This window comes from Neopsephotus bourkii, unplaced genomic scaffold, assembly GCF_033783945.1.
Source record: "Neopsephotus bourkii isolate Nb327-2 ecotype Australia unplaced genomic scaffold, CSIRO-AGI_Nbou_v1 NB_1663, whole genome shotgun sequence".
In the NCBI taxonomy this organism is placed as follows: domain Eukaryota; kingdom Metazoa; phylum Chordata; class Aves; order Psittaciformes; family Psittacidae; genus Neopsephotus; species Neopsephotus bourkii.
Window position 1 is genome coordinate 6,469,312 of NW_026902137.1, and position 13,230 is coordinate 6,482,541.

Sequence of the window (13,230 nt, forward strand, 5' to 3'; positions counted from 1 at the left end):
CAGTTGGCGAGACAAGCAAATCTTTCTCGTCTTGATCTCTTCACCCTCAGTGCTGAAGGTGTCTTTTTATCTCTTAAACCACATCTTCCCAAAGCATCCACAACAACCAAGAGCTGAAACAACTCTGAAACTAATGTCCTGGATCCTAACACAGAACAAAACAAGACATCCTATATACACAGTAGAAATCTAGCTCCAGTCCCTAACAAAGGAAACTGGCCTTAATGTAGCTATCAGTATGCTACTTAAGGAAATCCGATATAAGATTAAGGCTAGATTCAGCAGAAAGGTTTTTTTTCTCTGCTTTCTTCCATGGAAGATATGCTCAGCTAGGAATATTTTTCCATTCCAGAGGATAACAAAACAGCAACTAAATAAGCTATGTGTTCAGTATCAGTGAAGAATTCTGTGAAACAAATCAGTGCAAAATAATTCTCTTAAAAGTATATTATAATTTATTATGCCAACAAGAACAGGTAGGAGATGGCAAGAAAGTATATGTCAAGAACAAAAGCCACCACGAAAAACAAACAAACAAAACCCCATAAACCCACACAATTCAGAAGGAATTACATCTTGAGTTGGTGTCGATGATAGATATTTGTAGCTGAAAAAAACCTCTAGCTACACTGGTTAAAAACACAGATCTCTCAACTAAGCTGGCTGCACACTGCTTCCACAAGTAGCTGCCCTTTACCAACTTGTTACTCCATTACTTATAAATGCAAAACCAGTAACTTACAGATATAATGTGTTTATCAGTCCACATTCTAGGCTAAATTATTGTGCAAGGTGAAAGTACATGGAAAAAACAACTTAGAAATAAAAGAATTAGAAATAAAAAATAAAAAAAAAATAAAAAAAGGAAACATATCCAAAGGCTTCCTATTACGCCAGTTCATTCTCCTTCCCAACAAGGACATCAGATTTTTCACCACTGTTCTATGAACCCTTTTTCTTAACTGCAGAAAGCACAAACCGAATTTGAAAGTAGATCAGCTATCGCTATTAGCAGAATCGCATGAATTTCCAAGAATCACTTTTATCACTTTTTCTTAGTATAATGACAGGCAAGCTGTTGAATCTTAGCTGCATTCCGCGTGGGCGAGAGAAAAAGCACATCTAAATTCACAGGGTTTGGTAGAAAATGAATTGGCATTTGCACCACAGGATCTACAAAGTGAACACACAAAGGTATTCTGATGCTGTATCACAGTGCCTCTCCCAGCCAAACCAGCAAGGGCATGTCTCCTGGCACCAGAAAGATAAACAAAAAAATGTTTCTTGTGCAAATCAACATGAAACAAGTTGACCAATGACTAAAAAAAATAAATCCCAATGGCAAGTGCTGTAAACATCAAAGCTTCCAGATCAGATCGAGTTTGTTTTATTAATTATGAACATTGCAGAGAATCTGCTTCTACATTTTCATAACTTGGTCCTTTAAGGATAAACTGCAGACATTGTTCACTATGGCTGCTTTCCTGACAACAATGCTGTGCATGCTTTGGTGCAGATACAAATGTTCCAGTCTACTATGTTGAAAATAACAAAGTTTTCAATTCATGTCATTCTGTACAATGCAGGAACACTGACGCACCTCACAGCAGCACTGAAGATGATACAAAATCTTTGGCAGTTCTCTAATGTTTCTCCTCTATCTCAGTTTATATGAACCTCTTTCCAAATCAGTTACAAAAATAAGCAGATTTAAGTAAACTTTAATATGAAATCCTATACCCAAGAACATTTTAACTAACCACTCCAGCTAAAGGGTTTGGGTTTTGGTTGTTAATTTGGTAGGTTTATGGTACAGTATTCAAGTACTAATCAATTTGTTGTTAATAAGCCTCCTACTCAACTCACAGTTTGAAGAACTTTTGCTCCATGCCAAGAACTTACCCTTCTACTTCTGGGCAACAGCCTCTGTTTAAAGAGGTGAACAAGGCTGCAAGACAGCCTATGGCCACAGGAGAAAATCCTCCTCTGATGTTGAACTGCCCAAAGCATTACAGGACCTGACCTTATTGTCACACAGCACTAACTTAATTTGCAGGTACTTAAAAAACACCCCAAACACCGAATCTCCAAAGCCTACTAGAAAACAACTTAATAAATTATGCATAACAGATACTGATACTCTCTACATGTTTTTTGTTCCTTCCCTTCTTGTGTTACAAAAGGTGTAATTTTGTGTTTAAAAAAAAGCTAACACTTTACCGAACACAAATCCCATTTTGCATATGGGGCCGGTAAAGAAAAGAAAAGTTTATTTGCCTACTGGAAAACCAATTCAGTGGCATTATCTGGTGGCTCAAACAACCCACTCAAATCTCACATTCACTAGAGCACAAGTGATGCACGACTTGAAGCTTTTACCCTTTTTTATAGATGGGGTTTCACTTTTTTGTTTGCAAACTCTCCTCCTCCAACTTCTTTTAATTAAAAGATGACCACTCTGAATCACACACAAATTCTGAATTTCAAAGAACTGATATCCTCAGATATTTAATGTGGCTAAATTCACAATCCAAATAGATTATTGTGGCACGCTAATGACACTGACCTAAAACCTGAGAATTGATATGTTTACAAGTAGCAGTGGTATTTCTGTATAAACCATAGCTTAGAAAGCCTCAGCTAAAGAGAACCCTTGGAGAAAGCCCATTTGCAAAGCAAGTATTATAAGATAAGTTTTAATTTTCATGTTTTGTTAACTTTTAATTCAAACCTACCCCCAATATACAGAAAGTTATTTTAGTTTCCGAAATACTCGGTCTGCCATTACCACATTTTATTCTCTACTTACAAGGGCTTTTTCTATTTGAATTTAACATCGTTTGGCTTATGGCCAACACTGCATTCTCCTTAACTGTCAGTTTCCTTCTATATATGCACCCTTACAGCAGACAGAAAGAGGAATAAGTAACACGTGGAAGAACACACCAAGGCCATAAAAACCTCCTGAAGGTGCTCAGAATCAGGTGTAGTACTGTCTGCACATTGTACAATTTCTACATTTTTAGCGAATTCTATCACCTTAACAGTAAGCCATAAGAGGCTCCACTTTTCAATGTTCTACTTACAGCAATGCTATCATGGAAGATCTGGATTCAAGTACTTAGATTTTAAACTCTGAAAACCAAGTAAAACTAAGCAGCTCTGGAGCTCTATATAATGGAACTTCCTCAATCTTGCATTTGCCATCAGTAGACACAATTGGTCTTGATCTGAAAAAGCAGCATAACTAATGAATGCAGCTGAGTGCCCTGAAACATTCTCAATATCACAGAACATACCATCACTTGCAAATGAAGGCAAAGTCTGATTTTGTGACAGTTACTGGCTTTGCAAGCCACAGAGACTTAGCTACTCCATCACTGGAGCCTCTCCCACATTTGTATCAAGATTCAGGGGCTGTATAGCACTGGAAAACATGGAGTATCTTTAGCTGTACTGAAGTCAAAAAAAGAGACTCCTTGCAACTGTCAGTTCTAAACTAGCTTTCCATAACCAGAGCCAATTAAGCTAAGCCTCGAATGAATCAACATAGCATGAATTAAGAAGTGGTGAGGCATGCATGCAGAGACCTGCATGTTCAAGTAGCAAGAACTGGCAGAATAAAGTACAAAGATGCATTTATAATAAGTCATGCTCATGCTACAATTTATCTGCTGCAAAGAAGTTTAAACTTTTTTAGCACCAGAGCAAAAGAGTAACCCAAATGCAGCAGCACAAAGCCTTAACTCTCACTGCAGCTTATAAACTGAAAACACAGTAGAACTTCCTGTTCATTTACTTTAAATACACAACACAACCACACTGCTACCCAGTCTACGGGGTCAACCATTTCACAGTTTACTTTAATCATTAAAATCTATATACATATTCTACAAATATTTTTCCAGAGACAGTGACTATGTCGAAAAAAAACCTCCTTCCATGCCTTTTCTCTCTTGGCAGAGATGTCTGAAACATCCACGATAGATCTTTATCTTCCATACCATAGGTAAAGCTTATTAGCTTTCAGAATTTGTAGTATTTTAGTTTAGCTTAGAGAGGTTGGAGGAAAAAAAAAGTAACATTCACATTAATATTACTTTAAAATATCCTCAAAAAATAATAAAGAAACTGAGAACAGCTGCGTGTCTCTTGCAGGCCTCAAACCAAACTGTAACTGCACTTTCCAGAGCACACACAGCAATGTAGTTAGTTCTGTTTTCAGTACACTCGCCTCCAAACATATTTGAAAATCTAGACTACACCCAGTTTGTTCTTATTTTGTGTTCTACTGACTAAAAAAAAACCTATTAGAGAACAGTGCACAGTTTAATTTGCTACCTTCTCTACATGAGCTGTCCCCATAGATGTTTCTGTAAAACTAGGAGTCAGCTCTGCCTCCATCTATGTTGTATGGGATCCCAGTTGAATGGTAGATCAGAGAATAATTCAGAGGTATCTTTACTGTTACTGATAAGCACATCAAAGTAATATCATTGGCCAACATACTAAAGTCAACATAACCAGCTTATATAAACACAAGAAGCAACTCTACCTGTATTTGAGGGTTGTGTTTTTAAGATAATATCTCATTCTATCACCCTGTATAAGAACTTAGAAATTAAAATACCTCCTAAAATTCTGGAAATCTTCTGCATACAAAATTACCATGAAAATCTGATATTGCAGTCACTGTAGCAAACGCAAATCCATTGTTCCTTTGACATTCTGGACAAGTATCTGTATCTTTTTCTCCCCAGCTCTAAAAACAAGCCTAAACTGTGCTTTTCTTAGCTCTGGGCTATTGCTTCTTTGTTGTCATATCTCCAGAGTGAATGTTTTTCATTCCTATTGATACTTCTAATTATATTTATGGAGGGTGCTATTATTCACTTACCCTTAAGCATTTGTTTTCTGCTGCATACCTTCACCTTGGTTATCACACTGCAAAGCTCACATTTAATCTGCTGTCCATTTTCCTTTAAGTTTGTTCGTATGCTAAGATCAGCTCTTATTTTATTAGTTATCTTCTAAGCATGTTTCTCTACAACACAAGCCATGGACAGAACCAGACCAGTCCTTTTTATCTACTGGGTCTCTGAACAACCTCAATACGATCTCGTAGTTCTTGTAGCAATTAAATCTAGATGAAAGGAAAGAACAGCACTGGGTATTTAAAAAACCAAAACCAACAAAACATGGAGTGTTTCAACAGTGTTCACTCTGTGGCAGAGAACAGTTGCACTACACGTGCAGTGCCCAAGACATGATTGTCACAAAATCACCTACACAAGGTCTTCATTTTGAAACGCTTTTGTCTCCCTCCTGTGACTATTTAAGGTTTAAGAAAATAATCCAAATGTTATTCTTGCACAACTGTACTATTATCATAGCTGAACACAGCTTTCCCGTGTCCAGAAAAAAAGAAGCCTGGACAATTTTAATCCTTCAAAGTCACATGGCACCCGTGTAGTCATTCTTCTGATCAGCTTCACCTCCCTGTAGCATTCATTATTCCTCCCCTAGATGCTGTGCAGTTCTGTACCTCTAGATAATAGATCAAGAAACAAAAGGAGGTGCCTGTTAGTAAACTGCATTATGTTTCACATGGAATGCTGGTGAACATTTCTGAATTTTAGCAGTTACAATCGTAACACCTAGATACAAGAAGCCCGTGGTACAGTTAACTTGGAAGATGATTTTTTTTCTGCACCAACAACATACATTATTCCACTGACTCTATTCTTCAGGCCTAAAAATACCTAAAAGGATTGGTATTTTTAGGACAACTGCATTGCTAATGTCAAAGCCCAGAAATCAAAAGCACGGATTATAGTGAAGTATGTCGTTCTTCCAGATGTACATGATCTGCCAAAATGTCATTTTCAACATCTGATATTTAAAAGATGCTGTTGAGGAATTACATGACATCAATGCATACACTGATCAATCTTAAAAAAAAAAAGACCCACCTCTCCTGCTTGTCAATAGTTGGATGCAAATCAAAGAAACACTTTATTTTTTTGAGTTGAGTCTTAGTCCTCAATCAAACCTCGTGCTGTGCCACAGTCTGAGCCGGCTACTGAGTCACATCATTCAAAGACAGTGGGACAAAAATATCACTGAATGCTGATCCTGCATTGAAAATATTCCACAGTCCCTCGTTCTCTTTATACGTATCACTTCTGTAATTAAACTGCACCCACAGAAATACACCACCTCCATGACAGAGATATATTACTCAAAATCATTTCCTGAGCACTAAGCCTGCAACATACCAAATCATCAAGAACGGTTTAGCAAAAACATAACGTCATATATGCACATGACTTTCAACTGATATAGTTAGCAAACCCTGAAACTCCGCAGGAAATTAAATACTCTAACAAAAAAATGACCTTCTGAAAAGCATGCTCAAGATTTTATGCTTATTCTCTAATAGCCAAACAACTAGAAGCGTTCATCCTGCAAATTACTATATTTAAAGCTTGCCTGCTGTGATTCTGAAACTGGAGCTCATCTATTTCACTTTTAGAGAAGTCCACTCTTTCTCTTAAATGTCTATTGCCAGAGAAATCCATAGCGAAAGGGAAGCAAAGCCCAACTTCTGTGTTGCAAATATGAATTTAAAACTCATTAGTTTATGCAATATACCAGCTTAAACATTCAAATGGATTTTACAGTAATGCTGCCTGGTCTGACTGAACACACCCGCCCACCCATTCATGCGCTTCATCTCCTTTTAAACTTCATTTTGGATAAATGTGCAAGGAACTTTTTAAAGGGAAAAGCCTTCATTTATCTTGCTTGTGTGTGTAAAGGTGGTTCCAGCGGACAAATATTCTTACAAGTGTTCATGTTTGCCACACACGTTTTTCAAAATGTCACCAAAAAGCTCTAAATGTAGTAAACTAAATAATAAGAACCAGTACCAGGTAACTGTACAAGTAACACCAACAAGCTGGCTTCCGGCTATTATTAAAGTGACTGAAAACCTAGGTGCATGCAATGCTGCCTATCACTGCTAATAGAAATAAAGGACGACAAACAGGATACTAAGATTTATTCCCTTAACGTTAGGAAATGGGCAACTTTAAACGGTTACTGCGAATTCCTGTCCATGCTTAGCTCCAAACGGAATCCGGAGCGAGAAAAAGAGCGGGGCTGAGGGGTCCCGCAGAGACAACCGCGGCTCGCCCCACAGAACCGGGGCCGCTGCCCCGCTCCCACCCCTGCCCGCGGGCAGCCCCGCCGCGGTACGGGAGGTCTCCGCCCGCCGCCGAGCGGAGCGCGCTGCCCACAGGGTGCCCGTGCACCCGCAGCGCCGCCGGGGGGGAGCCGCCCGGCGCTCCCCGCCCACGGAGAAAGAGGTGAGAGGGGCTCCGCGGCGCGGGGGCACCGAGCGGGGCCTCCCGCTGCCCCCTCAGCGCCCGGCGGGAGGGAAGCGGGGACGGGAAAGCTCCGACCAGGGAGAGGGGAGGCTGAGGGAGCTCGGCACAACGCCGCGGGGATGGGAGAGGGGCAGGACCAGGCAGCAGCAGAGGGAGGGTAAGGGAAGGAGCGCTCCCCCCTCAGCGCCGGGGCCGGGGGGCTGCCCCTCACCTGGTAGATGGCGGCCCAGCTGCCGGCCTGGTCGAGCCGGTGGAACTCCTTCTCGATCTCCATGGTGGGGGCGCCGCGCCAGGCCTGTCCCCCCCGCGCCGCTCCCGCCCGCTGCTCCGGCAGCTCCGGCTCCAGCTGCTCCCGAGGCCGCGGCTGCCCGCTCTGCATGTCACCCCTCCCTTCTCCCCGCCGGAACTACGCACCCGCCCCGGCGACGCGACGTCCGGGGCGGCCCGAGAGCCGCGGGGCGGTGGGAGCGGGGGCGCGCGGCGCCAGTGGTGTGTAACAGCTGTAGGTTCCCCCCCTCAAACGCTCCCTGAGGTGGGGTCCGGTCCGGACCTGCTCGGCGGGAAACGGGGCGGGCGCGGCCGCAGCCGCTTCCCCTCCGCACCCGCCCGGGGCCGCACTGACAGGTAGGGCGGCCCCGGCAGGGCTGAGGGGTTGCAGGTTGGAGGTGGCAGCGGCGAGCCACGGCTTAGTGGGGTCTGGCAGCGGGAGCAGCAGACGGAGCCGTTGGCTGTAGCTCCTGGGCTCCAGGCTGGTCCTCTGGTTCCTGAGCCGTGAGAAAGGGCCCGAACTCATGTTTTCAAGCTTCGTCTGCAGCAAGAGGGTTAGAAACTTGTCAAACTTCTCATGAGGCCATTTGGTTGCAGAGGAAAGGCTGTGAGAAGGGTGGGCTGGCAGCAAGTGCCTGACCTGGCAGCACAGGGTGCTTGGGTGTATGTGTGTGGTCCACTTCATGGATGGGGAAGGCATTCTGCCTGTAGTCGGAGCATGGAGAGTTCATTTTTCACCGTTACACAGCCCGCAGTGTGAAATGTGTTTCTGCCAATTGTCCCACACCCTTTGACTTAAAGGAGTGTGTGATGTGACAAGCTCCAAATGGAGTTGGATCATCTGTCCTCAGCTCTTGAATTCTTACTCTGAAATGGCCTATACTAGCAGGGTGCTACAGGCCTATCCCTGGAGGTAAACGTGTCATTCTACTCTACCCTTTTCATTAAGCCATTCATTTCCAAAGGAAGGTATAGCCTACAAATCTCAGACAGTCAAGGTCTTTCTTCCTGAGTTTCAAGACCAGACATTCCAAACACATGGACATAGTTATCCCATGTATAATGCTAGATTGTACTTCATTTCCAAAGCAAGATTTTCACTCCTGATGTCAGCCAGCTTCTGTTTGTTAGATAACTACTTCTCAGGCTTTTAGATCACACTGTTCCTGAGGGCTGGTGCAGGCTTGGTGTACCTGGTGTCTGCAGCACAAATGCTGACCCAAAATGGGCTTTGTGGGAGTGGATTTGTAAGATTGACATTTTTCAGGAGTGAATTTGGTTATACATACCCTAAGTACAGCATGGGTTGAAGACAGAGTGGTAGAGTTCTCACCAGGCAGGATGTATCAATGTTGATAAAGACAGAAGTATTTCATAGCTTAACTGCAGCCTTCGCACCGCTTCATTGTTCCTGCTGGAGGAAGCTTTCCCCTTCTTTTGCTAATAATTCCACTGCACAGTCTTTGGAAGAGGCTCCCTCTCACTGTTCAGCTATTCAGATCCAGACTTGCTATGTAAGTGCAAATGGATGCTCTCTGAGGAGAGGACTAGTCAGAGATGTGAGCTGAGGGGGCCAGAATTTTGGGAAGGGGTTAATAGTAGCACCCACACCAAAGGCAAGCTGTGAAAGCATCTTGATAGGATAAAAGTCTTAATCTAGGTAAACAGTGAAACATTATTTTCTAGTCAGCTGCTGTGTTGCATAGAGGCATTAGCAAATGGTATTAAAAAGATTTTTTTTTGCTTTTTTTTTACTGCGTGGGATTTCTCTTGATTTTTGGAACTAGGAAGATGCAATGTTAACCCCGTGAATTAAAGGGCTTCTACCTGTTGAGACTTGCTTCCGTATTACTAAAAGATGGGGGACTGCATCTTCTCTCCCAGTCTGGCTGTTCTGACACAGGATCTTTGAGTCCAGGTGGTGAATTTTTAACCTACTGGACCGGGGGGCATAACAATTTTAACAACTTTGCTGCTTTCCCCTTTCCCTGTTATTCAGGGTCATGAGTTGTGAGCATACGTGGAGAGTCTTGCTGTGTTTCAGTGGTACCATACTGAGAGATGAATCTTTATAATGTCACCAAAGAGCAGTTCCTGTGGATGGCCATTTTTCATGCAGACATAAAGCTGTTCCTACCTAGAAGAGGTCAGAGCTTGTGATGCTGAAGCTAAATGCAACTGAATTACTGCAGTGCATAAGCATTTTATAAGGGAAGATAGCATACATTCATTTGTGCTTATGTCACCTGAATGGATGTAATAAATAAAATCAGTACAAGTTCTTCAGTCAGTGATTCATCAGCAATATATTCTGCTAAGTGTGTACTGTTGTCACAGAAATAATTGCGTTGAGTGACAAAAATTGGTATATTGCCCTGAACAAATTGATAATTCAGCTGAAGATTTGATACAGTAACCCAGAAAGTAAGACTATAAAACTTGCTAGTGTGTCTTACATTCTTCATAGATTTATGTCTATCACAGTTGCAATGTGTGTGACCAGTAACATTTTAAAATGTGTTGTTCTGGTTCAATCAATGACTTTATTAAAAAATTGCAGATTTTGGAGGGGATGGACTGTTTTATAAGTATTTGCTATTTATGCCTGTAGAAAAGAGGTAAGAAGCAATTTGCAGCAGTGATACACATTACGATTTCTATTTCAGAAACAGTTTGCAGTTAGATTCTAGTTTATGTCAAATAATAGGCTTCATCTCTTTGACATCCTGTGGTGCTGCAGCAATGTAAAGGGCACATATGCCACTTCATGGAACCATCAAGTGCATTCAGAAGGTGGGAATTCTGGAGTTCCTCCTGCTGAATGGAAGACCACCCCACCTTTTGCTTTGTAACAGTTGTAGGGGTTTGTAGTCATTTTCATTTGGCTCCAGTATACACAAGGCTCCAGCTACCCACAGAATGATGTGAAACAGGCTGACCTCAAGTTTAAAAAATAACAGTAGCAGAACAATGAAACTAATTCTATTATTTTTAACTCACTTAAAACCCACAAAATGACTTATTCAGTCTAATAATTTTAAAATTTTAATTTGTTCTCTGCTAACAATATTCAGCATTTTGAGATGACCTACTTTAAAACAGCCAGTGTAATGAATCTTCATTAAAGTGTCTGCAAGTATGATACATGTTGTTCCTTCACTGATTTTTGAATGCAACTTTATAGTTAGCATTAAGCCAGTTCTAGCAGGCTGTGTCTCCAGTGTGCAGCTGGGAAGCTTGTCATTCACATTCCACATGCTTAATGCCATCGCTCTGTACACATTTGTATCTGTGTTTAGCAGAAATACAGCCTATGTGCAACAGAGCTAAGACTCGGACCCTCTGGCATGTCCTTTTGGTGTTATATCTGAGCAATTCCTTGTTCTGATTTTCTCTTTTGTTGTAGTTCAGGGTTGTTACTGTGTGAAGATCTGTTCTGTCTTGGTTTTCCTCTCACTAATTTTGCAACACCACCCAAAGTTCTAATGATTCACATGTTATGCCTTGGGTGCTTTGAAGTACATGGAAGTTCATGAGCAAAATCCAGTGTGATTGGACATTGTCATATGGTGCGATGAGACTGTTTCGCTTCTGATTTTGTTCTGATGTTAGCATCAGTTTTAATGTGATAAAATTATTTTGGATCTTTGGTACTGGATGTAAGGTCAGGAGCAAGCCTGGTGTACTGTAACTTGGTGTGATTTCTGTCTTAAAAATGTACATTAGCTTGTAATTTTTTAAATACTGAAGTCACAAGCACAAATTAATACTGAGGCTCAACTAACTTTAAAGCTCCCTGAAGAGACAGGTGATTAAGAGCGGATCTTATAAAAGAGCCTGCTTGATGAAGACTCAGAATGAGAGACTAAAGTAGGATGTAGCAGAATTAGGAAACTGTTAAATGTTTTACTTTATGTACTTCTCAGAGGCTTAGGTATCTGAGTCAAGGGTTCAGGAAAGTACATTATCTCAATTCACAGATAGGAGCCACCTTTGGGAGCAAGATACACAAGCCAGAGAAATTTTTTTAATAGAAAATGTGGTGGTGAACGTGAGTTAAGGACAAAATTACTATAGCCAAGGTCTGAAGCAACTCATCAGAAAGGACACTCACATTTTAGTCCTGCTGGGGGTGGGTGTTTGTGCAAAGCAGTTTCACATACATAAGGGAGGCTAAAAGATCTCCGCACCAGACTCCATGACCTCATGGTTAGGACACTGCTGAGACACAAAAGATGTTCCCCTCAGGCAGGGGCAAGAGTTGAAAGCAGGTCTGCCACATCCTGGTGTAGTAAGAGATGTAACCACTGAGGTGTTACCTGAAAGGCAATCCCCATCCACAGCTCCTTCCTTTGTTTTCAGAATGTGGTCTACTGGCTCTTTAAATGTGTCTTCAGGAACAGGTTTCTCAAGGGATGTAGGGGTGGAGAGCCTGTAGGTGAGCTGGGGCCTTAGACTAAAGAGAAAAATTGACATAGGCAATTGTGCCAAAACTGAGGGAATTTTGTGCATATTAATTGTTCAAGTAGAGCATTTTAGACTCAAAGTTTTAGGCTAGTGACCTCAGCATGGATCTAGCAGAGGATTCATATTTTACTGGTCACTGCACAGGGATACTGTAGGAGGATGCTGGTGTCAGAAACCATTCACAGTTTATCAGAAAAGATGCAATTAAATGATGTGGCTATTGTAACTTGAGCAGTGGGAGAATCAGTGTCGAGCTTCAGTCTGGCTTGTAACCCTGTATCCAGTCTATCCTTTTAAAATCAAAGGAATGTTTTTCTGCTGTCTGGCTTTCCTGATGTCTGCCTCTTCAGGCCAAGGTAAAAGAACAAGCATTTGCTAGGAAGAGAATACTGAGATAAACTCTACCAAACTTGTCACCACAGGTAGGGCCACTAGGAAATTTGAATTAATCAATGAACCTCAGTTAAAAAACACAAACAAACAAACTCAGAAGTGTTTGCATAGTTGGTTGGTGCTAAATTCCTAGAAAAATTTACAGGGTAGGATGGTGGGAAGAAGGCTAGTATTTTGTCTGGAATTCCTGCTGGTGTCCTTATCCTGCAGTACTAAGCAAGTCCCCAAGAAGAAATGGATGTAGTACATAATGAAAAGGATGGAGTACACAATAAAAAATTAACTGGCTCTGGACAGTGAAGCTCTACATGATGTTGAAGTCATTTGGGAATTTTTTCTTCTGAAAGACCAGGAAGCAGGATGAGTATTTGTTCTTCAGTCACTACTGCCTTTTGCATTTAGAAGGAACGATTTTCTAGCTGCTCCTTCAGTGAGCAGAAAAGGTTTTAATGGATGCATGTCTATATATCTACGAGAGATGTAGTTGTTTACAGTCACTTTGGCTTGGCAGTGCTCCGAAAATGACTCTTCAACTTGGCTTGTTCTTTCTGTATTCATTCATAGTTTGAGAAAGAGGCATTAAAATATCAGTACACAAGTGCATTAACCTATAGGGAAGAAAGATTTCTTTATTACAACTCTGTATTGGGTCTGTTGGAGAGAATGCTTGGCATCTCTTTAAAAAAGATAGCTTCTTTCCGAAGAAGCTCAC

At 41.6% G+C, this 13,230-nt stretch overlaps 1 protein-coding gene and 1 long non-coding RNA gene across 2 annotated transcripts in view; one reads left to right on the top strand and one right to left on the bottom strand.

The window, feature by feature from the left end:
• The window catches only part of PTPN1 (protein tyrosine phosphatase non-receptor type 1), a 41,610-nt gene extending 33,807 nt beyond the window's left edge, over positions 1 to 7,803 (bottom strand). Inside the window, exon 1 of the mRNA XM_061375582.1 lies at positions 7,603 to 7,803. Within this exon, the coding sequence (XP_061231566.1) occupies positions 7,603 to 7,770 (168 nt within the window). The 5' untranslated portion in view covers positions 7,771 to 7,803. The remainder of the gene's footprint in view (positions 1 to 7,602) is intronic.
• LOC133224225 (uncharacterized) overlaps positions 7,211 to 13,230 on the top strand; it is a 163,565-nt gene continuing 157,545 nt past the window's right edge. Inside the window, exon 1 of the long non-coding RNA XR_009728793.1 lies at positions 7,211 to 7,370. This is a non-coding gene — a long non-coding RNA (uncharacterized LOC133224225). The remainder of the gene's footprint in view (positions 7,371 to 13,230) is intronic.